General features: G+C 33.6%; 2 protein-coding genes across 5 annotated transcripts; one reads left to right on the plus strand and one right to left on the minus strand.

Moving 5' to 3' along the window:
* The first annotated feature begins 1,466 nt into the window (after positions 1–1,466).
* Positions 1,467–5,859, plus strand: LOC120275821. 3 transcript variants are annotated; one of them, XM_039282532.1, is made up of 4 exons: positions 1,467–1,613; positions 2,910–2,972; positions 3,282–3,612; positions 3,723–5,859. In XM_039282532.1, the coding sequence occupies exons 3-4, from the start codon at positions 3,296–3,298 to the stop codon at positions 5,542–5,544; spliced, it is 2,139 nt and encodes a 712-aa protein (XP_039138466.1). In that variant the 5' UTR covers positions 1,467–1,613; positions 2,910–2,972; positions 3,282–3,295; the 3' UTR covers positions 5,545–5,859. The 3 variants fall into 3 exon arrangements, with proteins under 3 accessions (XP_039138466.1, XP_039138465.1, XP_039138467.1); XM_039282533.1 differs by lacking the exon at positions 2,910–2,972 and adding an exon at positions 2,523–2,567 and having other exon boundaries at positions 1,470–1,613; XM_039282531.1 differs by lacking the exon at positions 2,910–2,972.
* A 264-nt stretch (positions 5,860–6,123) lies between these two features.
* On the minus strand, positions 6,124–8,790 carry LOC120275855 (superoxide dismutase [Fe] 3, chloroplastic). Of its 2 annotated transcripts, none has more exons than XM_039282573.1 (8): positions 8,660–8,790; positions 7,730–7,810; positions 7,449–7,640; positions 7,123–7,294; positions 6,794–6,822; positions 6,638–6,664; positions 6,521–6,544; positions 6,124–6,416 (listed from the first exon to the last, which is right to left on the minus strand). In XM_039282573.1, exons 1-8 carry the CDS (start codon positions 8,756–8,758, stop codon positions 6,291–6,293), a joined length of 750 nt encoding a protein of 249 aa, XP_039138507.1. In that variant the 5' UTR covers positions 8,759–8,790; the 3' UTR covers positions 6,124–6,290. The 2 variants fall into 2 exon arrangements, with proteins under 2 accessions (XP_039138507.1, XP_039138506.1); XM_039282572.1 differs by having other exon boundaries at positions 6,749–6,822.
* Positions 8,791–11,109: the final 2,319 nt, after the last annotated feature.

Genomic DNA, 11,109 nt, shown 5'->3' on the forward strand with positions numbered 1-11,109 from the left:
CTTGATACTGTTGTTGGTGTTGCTTCCCTGTGCATTATTGAACTTCTCTTTATCGGTGTTGTTGTTGTTCTTACTTCAACTGTGTATTAATGTATATTTGTACTTAGTAGTAGTATTTATTATTGTTGGTTCCAGGTGTGTTGGCCAGTATTGTGGCGTTCTGAGGGTTGAGAGGTAGGGTGTCCCTCCTCGGGATTATCGCGGTGATTGTCTCATCCCGTGGACCAGCAGGCCGGGGTGTGACATAAATACTAATTTATTTTTTATTATTTTTATTTTTAATTTATTTGTTGAATTATATATTAAAAAAAAAAAGCTAGATTTAGCATTTTATATTTTGAGAAATAAAAATTTACTCAATAATTAAAGTCATAGTTGTAAAAAGATTTTCATTTTAAAAGAAAATTTTCAAATAACTCTTTATTATTTATTACACCAACAACAAACCAATTAAACAGTGTGTCCCCTCTCCCATCAGCTTTGATTTTAATTGAAAATATCCATAAAAAAAAAACTAAAACTAATGACTAAATAATCTATTGGTAGCCAATTTTCTATTAAAATCCGTTACAAGTGGGGTGAGTTCGAATCATAAGAGATGCCACATTTATAGAAGTGAGTAGTGGTTGTGTTTGAATCATCAAGTCTATATTTCTACCAAAATGATAAATTATTACTTTTTGTTTATTTATTTATAGAATTATTATATAACTAAAAGTGCACTTGAATTTTTTTAGCATTTTTAATTTAGAAAAGAATTAAAAGAATTGTATAATAATTAAAGTTATAGCTATAAAAAAGTAATTTTAAATACTCACTGTTTATTTACCGGACCAACAGTTACTTCGTATTATATATAAAAATATTCTTGTAAATATTATATATTAATTATCAACAAGAGTTGGTTAGTTCGGAGAAGTCTATACTTTACAGGGCTCCTAATATCTTCTAATAAAAAAAACTAATTATTGAAGCTTTTAGAAGGATTTTATACTCAATACAAATTTTTAAGTTTTATTTTTCTAAGATTTGAAATTAATGGCAGAATGATAATTTTTAATTTATTAATTAAAAAATAGATTTGAAATGCACTTTTTAAAAAATTATCATAACCATCCCCTGCTTTTAATCACTAGAAACTTTTATTTAAAATTTTAAACATATAAAATAATTTAAAAAGTCAATTTACTTTGTAATTTGAAAAGGGGTAATTTGAAGAAGATTGACAGTGGAGTATTTTTAAAAATTATTAATAAAATAAATATTAAATCATGATAAATATATGAGAAAAAATTACATAAGATCACAACGTTGTGACTTTAATAATTATTAATTAATAATATAAATATTAAATCATCATAATATAACGCAAAAGGCAAATATAAATAAATAAATATATATATATAATAATAATAGAAAAACAAATTGGTTGCAATGCTATTCTTATTTTTCGGTTCGGTCCATGTTTTCGAGTTGAACCGGATGCTTAAACCAAAAACCCATCTCTCTCTTCTCTAGTTCCTCAGAGGTCGCCGCAGATAGAGCCTAGGGTTTCGCGATCGATTCCTTGCCGCTCTCAGGGCGGATGCGCTGCTTCATCTCGGTGATCTCAGGTATCTACTCCATCTCCTCTTCTTCACCGTTGTTTCAAATCTTTCTTTGTTTCTTTGCTTTAGTTGTCAACGTTGAAGAGTTTCTAGGGTTTCAAGTTCTTTGATTTGCTGTTTTCCCTCTTATTTTTGTGGCAATGGAGTGTTTTGATCAGGTTTCATTATAATTTTGGCGTTTGACCTTGTTGTTTATGGAGTTTTGAGTGGTTCTGTGGAATTGGGTTCACTAAGGGTGTGTTGTGATTGTACTTGGGCGATAAAGTGAAAAATGATCAATTCTTTTGATGCGTTTTGATCCATTATTACTTTTTAATATTGCTGTTTACTGAGTCTTTAATGGTTATGTGGGAATTGGATTCACTTAGTGCGTTTTTTTATCAATTTCACTTTTTAATATTGCTGTTTACTGAGTTTTTAATGTGTGGGAATTGGATTCACTAAGTGCGTGTTTTGATCAATTTTATTTTTTTATATTGCTGTTTTCTGAGTTTTTAATGGTTATGTGGGAATTGGATTCACTAAGTGTGTGTTTCGATCAATTTTGCTTTTTTATATTGCTGTTTTCTGAGTTTTTAATGGTTATGTGGGAATTGGATTCACTAAGTGTGTGTTTTGATTGAGGAAAACTATTGGAAAATTTAAAATTAAAACCAGGGACCAAGGAAATGAGTTATTTCAAGGTTGGCAAATATTGGTTGATTTGTGACAAATGAGTTTTGTAACAACACTTCCTTGATGTGCTTATTGTTTTTGCTTTGTGTCATCTATGCTCTTGCATGTAGATGTGTTCTTGGAACATTTGATAATTTTTGTGGCACTGATGTATTTAATGCATCCTAATATGCCCTTCAATTCTCTTTATTGAATTTGGGTTTGCAGACATTTCCTCATATAATGTACTATTTGTTTTAGCATTTGCTGCATTGTGTGTGTGTGGAGACTTCAATTTGGAATCAGGTGGATGTTTTCAGTTCTTTAGTTGTGTGCTTCGTTGAGATTCATTTATGGAGTGTAGCTGCATGTTCAAAATGGACCTGTTTTCTAGTTGTTTAGAATCAGCATATGGTAAGGATGTTAGGTTTTACAAGGTGATAACTGCTGCTTATGGTGTCTTGGCAATCATATGATTAGGTCTGACAAACTAGTGGATTACAAAAATGTGAGCTGATTTTTTATTTTTTCAGGAACATTTCTATTATGTCACTTGCATGTAGTTTCAAAGATAATGTTGTTTATGATGTGTCAAGCTTTAGGCTTGATTTGATCTCATTAATGCTCAGAAAATGGTTTCCATATCAGGGCATGCCTTAGTGTATTTGCGAAGGATATAATGAGTTTGAGCAGCCTACAGCTGATTCTAAGGTGAACTTATGGAGCTTCTTGGGATCAATTTCATGCGCAAATTACTATGACCTTTTATAATTATACAAAGTTGCACATCTTGATTGGTGTTGTCTGATGTTTTGGTCGTGACAGCTTCAAGCTTGATTTAGTCTTTTAATTATTGGAATATGGCTTTAATGTGAGATAAATATTTTGGTACATTCTGACTTTTCTGATTAATTTAAAGCATTGGAGATTCGTGAACTAGATTGGATATTGAAGGTTAATTGTACTATTTCATTTTCTTTGCCTTTGCCTCATTCTTCTTCTTTACTTGTTCTCATATAGCATAGCAACATATTATGGCTCGGGGGAAAGTATTAGCTATCTGCCAGTCTGGTGGAGAATTTGTCATTGGTAGAGATGGATCTATGTCATACTCTGGTGGAGAAGCACATGCAGTTGAAGTTACTAGTGATATGAAACTCAATGATTTTAAAGCAGAGATATCTTGTATGTTCAACTGTCGCGCTGACACCTTCATTATCAAGTACTTCCTCCCTAGCAATAGAAAGACTCTCATTACAATATCCAATGACAAAGACTTACAGCGGATGGTTGATTTCAGTGCTTCTTCAAATACAACAGATGTATATATCTTGAAGAAGGTTGAACATAGGTATTTGTCAGGAGCGTTTATAATTTGTTTTGTACTTTATCCGATTGTTGTCATCATACTTTTAACTTTGGAAGAGTGCTCCAAATTTACACACAAGGATCATTTTGCAGGACAAGTAGAAGTGTGGTTGCTGATTCAGGAACTCCTGCAGATGCCCCTGCTGCCACCCTTGTTACAGTAGATGATACTAAGCGGCGAAAATTGTGCCACACAGGTTGGGAAAATATGCTTAATAGTGTCGGGCAAGTATTTGATGGTCCGAAGGCTTTTCGTGATGCTCTTCACAAGTATGCCATTGCAAATAGTTTCACATACAAATTTATTAAAAATGATGGTGTTCGTGTTACTGCCGAATGTTCAGCTGAGAATTGTCCTTGGCGTGTACATGCATCTAAGTCACCGGCCAAGCAAGAATTCACTATAAAGAAGATGAATAACATCCATACTTGTAGAAGGGAAATCGGCAAAGGTCATCGTTTAGCATCACAACGCTGGGTTGCTAGTGTTATAAAGGAAAAACTACGTGAGGCTCCAAATTATAAGCCAAGGGAAATTGCAAATGATCTCAATCGAGAATATGGGCTCAACATGAAATATGCACAGGCATGGCGTGGGAAATTTGTTGCGAAGAAAGAGCTTCGGAATCCGCATGAAGAGGCACGCAATCAACTGCCTTGGTATTGTGAGAGGATAATGGAGACAAATCCAGGTAGTGTTGCAACATTACAAACAACGGAAGACTTGAAGTGTCATATATTTGTCTCATTTCATGCATCCCTTAGTGGGTTTGAGCATGGTTGTCGCCCCCTCCTTTTTCTTGATGGCATCTGTCTTAAAGCAAATAAGCACTGGAAATTGTTAGTAGCAACTGCAGTTGATGGAGAGAGTAATTTTTTTCCAGTTTCGTTTTCAGTTGCCGAAAGTGAAACATTTGAGCAATGGCATTGGTTCCTCTTACAGCTGAAGTCTGCTTTGACAATGTCAAGAACAGTTACGTTTGTATCAAATAAACAAAATGGTTTGGAGAATGCGGTTGCTCGAGTTTTTGAGGATAGTTACCATGCATATTGTGTGCATCAACTCACTGAGGATTTCAATCAACAGGTAGATAACTCATTGACGCAAGAATCGAAAAATACTGTCCTTGATGCATTTCAGCGATCTATATATGCTTGTAAAGCTGAAGAATTCAACGAGTGCATTGAAACCATAAAGGTTGAATCTAAAGGACTTGCTGAATGGGTTTTGTCTACCAAACCTGAATTTTGGTCAAATGCCTTTTTCAAGGGTCTGCGTTATGGCCAGTACTCTTCCAAGAGTGTAGAGACCTTCAATAGCTGGATATCACCTAAATACGAACCATCTGTGATGCAGATGATTGACATCATTAGGTGTAAGATGATGGAGCTGATGTATACACGGCGGAAGTCCTTAGAAAGCTGGTCCGAAGTGCTCACACCATCAGCAAAACAAAGAGTGGAGGAAGAGATGACAAAAGCACAAGGCCTCAATGTGATATGCACATCTAGCAGTGTTTTTGAGGTGCACGATCATTTAATCAATGTTGTTAATATGGAAACTTGGGAATGCACATGTAGGAGATGGCAAGTTGGTGGTTTGCCATGCGCTCATGCTCTTGCAGTGATAGAGCAGAACCATGGTTTTGTATATGATTATACTTCGAAGTACTTCACGACTGAATTCTTTCGATTAACGTATTCTTTATCAATCAATCCTATACCTGATGCTGGTAAGCCTGCTTGCTCAGATATTGTGGACTTGGCGGCTTCTTGCCCACCAAGAATCCGCAGAATGGTCGGTCGACCAAAATTGAAGCCTGCTGATCCAAGGATTACAATTAAGAGAGCAGTCCGCTGCGGCAAGTGCCAAGGATATGGGCACAATAAGCAAACTTGCAAGGCACCGTTTTGAACCATGGCATGTATCCCCCTTTACAGTTGCAGTTGCAGTTGCTTCATAAGGATGTCTAGGACTTACTAGGTTGTAAATTCTTTCCTCACCAGTGCGCTGGCTAAATGATGGTTTTGATGCTCCAATTACCCGCCACTGTGAATTGTTTTGGTCGATGTGCGCAACAAGAAGTTTCTCGTAACCTCTGTAGTTCTTAGTGTCAATTCTTGCCTTCGCAATTCATTTCGGAATGTATTTATGGTGAAATTTGTAAGGCATGAATTATTAATGACAATGTAGATGTCTATAAATTAATATGTGAAGTTTCAGCTGAAATGTTTTGAAAATGATTTTTTCTTTTGTTAAATTTCATGCAAATTGCAGGTCTTTAAATCAAAGACTCTGTGTTCAATGTTGAAGTTTCAATTGTTGCTGTTTAAACATTGATTCTTTTAGTTTACTGGTTGTCCAGGTAGATGTATGGAACTGAAGTTTAATAAATAAGCAGGTTTGTGAGTGCTTGTTGATAATCTCTGGCATAATTTATATAGATGAGAACATTCTCTAAGAAAATTTTATTCACATTACCGCACTATAGTATGCAGAAAGAACGTCACGGTGCATTTTTTATATCTCATCTCAAGCCTCTGTTTTGAAATGTTACAATAAAGTTAATACTAACAAAAGAAAACTCCCTGCTGAAGCATTAGTTGGCTAAGTGGCAGACTATCTAAACATTCTCACAAACAAAAAAGTTTTGAATCATTTCAAGCCACTGGAATCTTTGGCTCTCCAAGATTAACAAAAGCTTGAGCACGTAGGATGCGAGCAGTGGCCGCATGCCAGGAAACCAGGTGGTTCATGAAAGTGTTTACATAATCTTCTTGATCATCCTGATCAAATGGAAGAAGAGAAGTTTATAACAACTTCACATTTCTTGGACAATAAAAGCTTCAATCCAAGTTTCATTGATGATTTTAAGATAGGATTTGCATACCTTGTAGTCAAGATAATATGCATGCTGTAAAAAGAAAAAGAAAAGCAAAAGCAAAAGAAATAATCAGATATCTTCGCATCAAACAGTGGCAATTGAAGATTCTAGATTTTATCTTACCTCCCACAAGTCAAGACCGGTGATTGGCTGCAAGAGAAAATGAATAACTTATCAAAACTAATTAAAAAGATGTCAGTTTTCTTATTACATTTAAAAGATAATGTAACATACAAAATCACGCCAAACAAGTGGACAGACAGCATTTGATGTTCTTACTATTGAAAGCTTCTTCTCCTCAGGCTTCACTGGCACAAATAGAAAAAGACTTGGCCTTAATTCAATTGAAGGTTGCGAGCTTAAAGAAAATAGTACAATTTCCATTAGACCACTTCAATTGGTTCAGCATCTAAAACTTCTAAGAGTTTTGAGTCTTGGGCCTTATAATTGAGAGAACTAGGAGAGTGCATACATGTCTTGTAGTTCTTGCTGCATTTTAAGTGTCTCAAGATGTGAATTTATGGTGTATGTGCATAATAAAAAACACTGTGGAGTGTGCAAGTTTTCATATATAAACATCCAAGCGAAATTAACTTGTTAATACTCACAGACAAGCCACACCCAACCAGATCCAAATATCGAATTGGCGGACTCAACAAACTCATCTCTAAATTTATCATACGAACCAAAATCCTTCACAATCTGCTCGAGCAAACCTCCTGAAGGCATTTTGCCTCCACCAGGTTGCATTGATTCCCAAAAGAAGTCATGGTTCCATACCTGAATACCATCATCTACGAGATCAATTGATTGTACTAAACTTACGATGGATAATATGAAGAAATTGAAATCAATAATTCCTCCCTTTTATTATTCCATGACTGCATATTAACAACCATGCATCATTGAAATAAGGAAAAGAAACTAAAATCACCTGAGCAGCATTATTAAACTCTGGTAATGGATTTCCATTATTGTATGTTGCTCTAATCAGTTCCTCCAGGGTGTAGCCATATAATACTGGACTATTGGCTAACTGCTTATTTAGGCCCTCTACATATTCTCTGTGATGTTTTCCCCAATGCACTTCCAATGTCCTCTTGCTCATATATGGTTCCAAAGCATCCTTGAAAGCACAATAAATACTAAACCGTTCAGGACAGAATATGTGTGTATGACATACGCAAACAACCGAAGTAGAGTGATGATACATACAAATTCATATGGAGGAGTTGTCAAACCATAGTAAGCCACAACTTTTAAGCTTCTTCGAGATTCACATAGACATCTCTTGCGCTGCAGATGTTTCAGAAAATATCAGTTCCATGCACGTAAATTGATAAACATTGCAAATTTTTCTAAAATTTTCTAACTGCACAGAAAGTCCTTAAAATCCTAGTGGTAAAAGCTTTCTCTCTCATTATCATTTTATCTAGCAAGCTGCATCCTCGTTCATATCTGCAACTAGCACTCACATAAAATAATTTCCTAGTCAAAAACTTGACTTTATTTGGTATATATACAATATACAATCAAGAGAGTATGCAAAACTAAACTACTATAAATTGATAATTGTGGAATTGAATTCACATGATCTGCTCGACAGTTGGCCTGCATGAACAAATTTCATTCAGTTTTACTTAGAACATCCGTTTAGCTTTAGATAATTAAAAAAAAAAAAAGAGAGAGAAAACCATTAATTCTATACAAACACAGCTTTCCTAATGGCTAGGAAATTCCCCAAGTACCTTAAAGCCTACTCTGCCATTTTCATTTTATGGAGCAAGAAGTGTATAGGTCATATCCACTACTAGCACTCAAATAAATTCACTTTCAAGTCAAAATTCTCAATCTTTTCAGTAAGATATAATGAAAAGAACATGCAACAGCGCAACACTAAACTGTCCTATAATCTTCATGATGGAAATGTATGCACATAACCTGTTCGACACATTGCCTGATTAACAAATTTCCTTCAATTCAACTTAGAACACCGCTTTAGCTCTAGATACACAAAATTCATGAAAGTAAAACTCAAATTGAGAAATTGAAGCTCTTCATACAACCTCGCAATGGGGAGAAGAACAAAACCCAATACTTGGAAGCAAAGCAAGAAGTTGAAAAGGAAAGGCTTGGTTTACATACTAAAACGAGCTTGGGAGAATCAATGGAGCTTGAACGGAGTCCATGAGAGGCCAAGGGAGGAGGATGGCAGCGGCTTGGTAGTGCCAGTGGAAAGCCCATTTCTCTAATGCACTTTCTGTGTCCGAATGAAGCCTAACTAGTTTTTTAAACTTTTGAGAATTTAGTAAATTTTTAACTTTTATTTGCATACAAAATTTTGAAATTAAAGAATTAAGATATAGCCTAGTAGTTTTCTACTTTACTTGTGTTTAAAAGATCGAGTTAAAATCTCTCAAACACAATGAAAAAATAAAAAAGTACTTATCGCTAATTTATCAAAAAAAATTTGCAATTAATTATCACTTTTCTTATTTATATTCATCCAATTATCTTAGCAGTGTTTTTTATGCTAATTTATAATGCGCAAGGCTTACCATTTTAGTTTCAATTCTATCAATTCAACTCAAAATTTTTAATGCATTTTTATTTTTATTTTATATTTTTTGAGAAAATAGATAAACCATAAATTTGTTAAAAGAAAAAAATGATATATGAACAACAAAAAAGTAAAAGTATAGAAAGAAGACAACTCAAAGAATGGTTACAGATACAAAATATAATTTCACTAGGAGTAAATAAATAGAAACTATTACAGATAGAATAAAAAAAAAACTTCAAGATGATGACAGTCATGAGGAGGCCAGAAGCAATGACGGATTTAGAGTGGGGGCAATGGGGCAACCTAGATAGTCAGAACCGGATCAGACCTTCGAACCTGAGAAAACCAAGGTTCAAGGGTCAAGAGGTCCGACCGCGGTCAAACCAGGTCGAACCGGATTCAATAAATAAAAAAATAAAATAAAAATACATCAAATATTATATTAATGTTTAAATTAAATACACAACCTATATTAATTTTTAAATCAAATGCACAACCTATTTCAATGTTTAAATCAAATAAACAAGTCTTGATTCCATATTCTAACACAACATTTTACAACATTTAATTAAACTAAATAGAATTAATCTCATCAAGTTTTTCAAACATTGAAATCAAATCCATAAAATTAAATCCATATGAAATTCTAAATAAAATGAGCTCATAATTCTCAACAAAAGATACATTTAGATAATGCCATATTACTATGCTATAAACATGGTAAGAAAATTCAAAATGCATAGTTTCATACACAAAAAGTTTTTCACATTGAATAAAATCCACACAACATATTATATAAGAAAATTTCACTAGAAAGTTCCTTCTTAAGAAAAATCCACAAATCATGGTTGATGTTGTGGCCAACCCTCCTCATTGTCATCTCTTTGCCCAAGTATTCTTGTTGATCAAATGCATCATCATAGCTTGCATTACCATATAATTCAAAATTCACTTCTTCTTCATTCATATCCATGTCATCTAGTGGCAAAACAATCCAAAAAATAGAGAAGATTAATAATGTTAAAAAAATTACATCATATTAAAAACTTTAAACAAAATTTTATGTAATTATTAATTAACTTAAAAGCTTATCATTAACCTTGATTGTGACTTTCATCCAAAGTTGGAATAGCATCTTCTCCATATATTGCTTCTACCATATCTGCATCTACTAATTCTGCTTCTTCTTCTTCAACAATCCAAAAGTCCGTTTTATCAATGCAATCATAATCAACTAGAGCATAACTTCTCTTTTTGTATTGATGCCCACACGAAAAAAAATTATATAAGATGTAAGAATTTAATGAATATTAAAAATAAAAGTTAACACCATCTTCTTTGTAAAATTTATGTAATACCTGCACTTCAGACGAAAATTATAATTCACAAATAGAATATTACTAAGCCTTTGATGCTCCAATCCATTTTTTTTTTTTTTGTGAATTCTCTCAAAAACACTCCAATAACGCTCACATCCTGAAGAAAATGACGTTTGACTGAGGAGTCAAATAACAACTTTTTGCAACTGAGGAGCACTATATCCAAACAACATCCACCATTCATCTAAAATAAATTTATATAATGAAGTGTTAAAAATCTAGAACCACACACAATTAGTAAATATAAAAGTAGAATATAAAATATATCAATTATTATTGTTACTCACTTGATTACATTTTATTAGCAGAAGAAAAAGCTAATTCACGACTAAAACTTTCCAATCGATCCAGGTAAAATATAATCTCCCTCATTGCATTTACACTATCACTGCATATACTTCTCTTCTCAAGTAAACCTAACAAGCCTTGCATCACTTCTGGAGTCTCATAAAATGCTTCTTTATCATAGAGAAATGTGGGATTCAAAAAATAAGCAATTGCATGAAGATTTTGATTCAAATGCTTATCCCATCTCTCATTAATAATTTTAATGTAGGAACCATACATTGTAGACTTGTTTCTGATGATGGACATGATTGCTTTCCGAATCTTGATCATGCCTTCATAAAAATAACCAAGTGAAGGTTTCTCAT

This window comes from Dioscorea cayenensis, chromosome 14 (assembly GCF_009730915.1).
Source record: "Dioscorea cayenensis subsp. rotundata cultivar TDr96_F1 chromosome 14, TDr96_F1_v2_PseudoChromosome.rev07_lg8_w22 25.fasta, whole genome shotgun sequence".
NCBI classification, from domain to species: Eukaryota; Viridiplantae; Streptophyta; class Magnoliopsida; order Dioscoreales; family Dioscoreaceae; genus Dioscorea; species Dioscorea cayenensis.

What these genes read in the sequence shown, in the direction of transcription:
- LOC120275821 (XM_039282532.1), top strand. Translation starts at nt 3,296, where the DNA reads ATGGCTCGGGGGAAAGTATTAGCTATCTGCCAGTCTGGTGGAGAATTT. An exon ending in TTGAAGAAGGTTGAACATAG is followed by an intron (nt 3,613 to 3,722) that starts GTATTTGTCAGG and finishes ATCATTTTGCAG; the next exon opens with GACAAGTAGAAGTGTGGTTG.
- LOC120275855 (XM_039282572.1), bottom strand. Translation starts at nt 8,758, where the DNA reads ATGGGCTTTCCACTGGCACTACCAAGCCGCTGCCATCCTCCTCCCTTG. An exon ending in ATTCTCCCAAGCTCGTTTTA is followed by an intron (nt 7,811 to 8,659) that starts GTATGTAAACCA and finishes AAACATCTGCAG; the next exon opens with CGCAAGAGATGTCTATGTGA. An exon ending in CATATTATCTTGACTACAAG is followed by an intron (nt 6,417 to 6,520) that starts GTATGCAAATCC and finishes CCATTTGATCAG; the next exon opens with GATGATCAAGAAGATTATGT.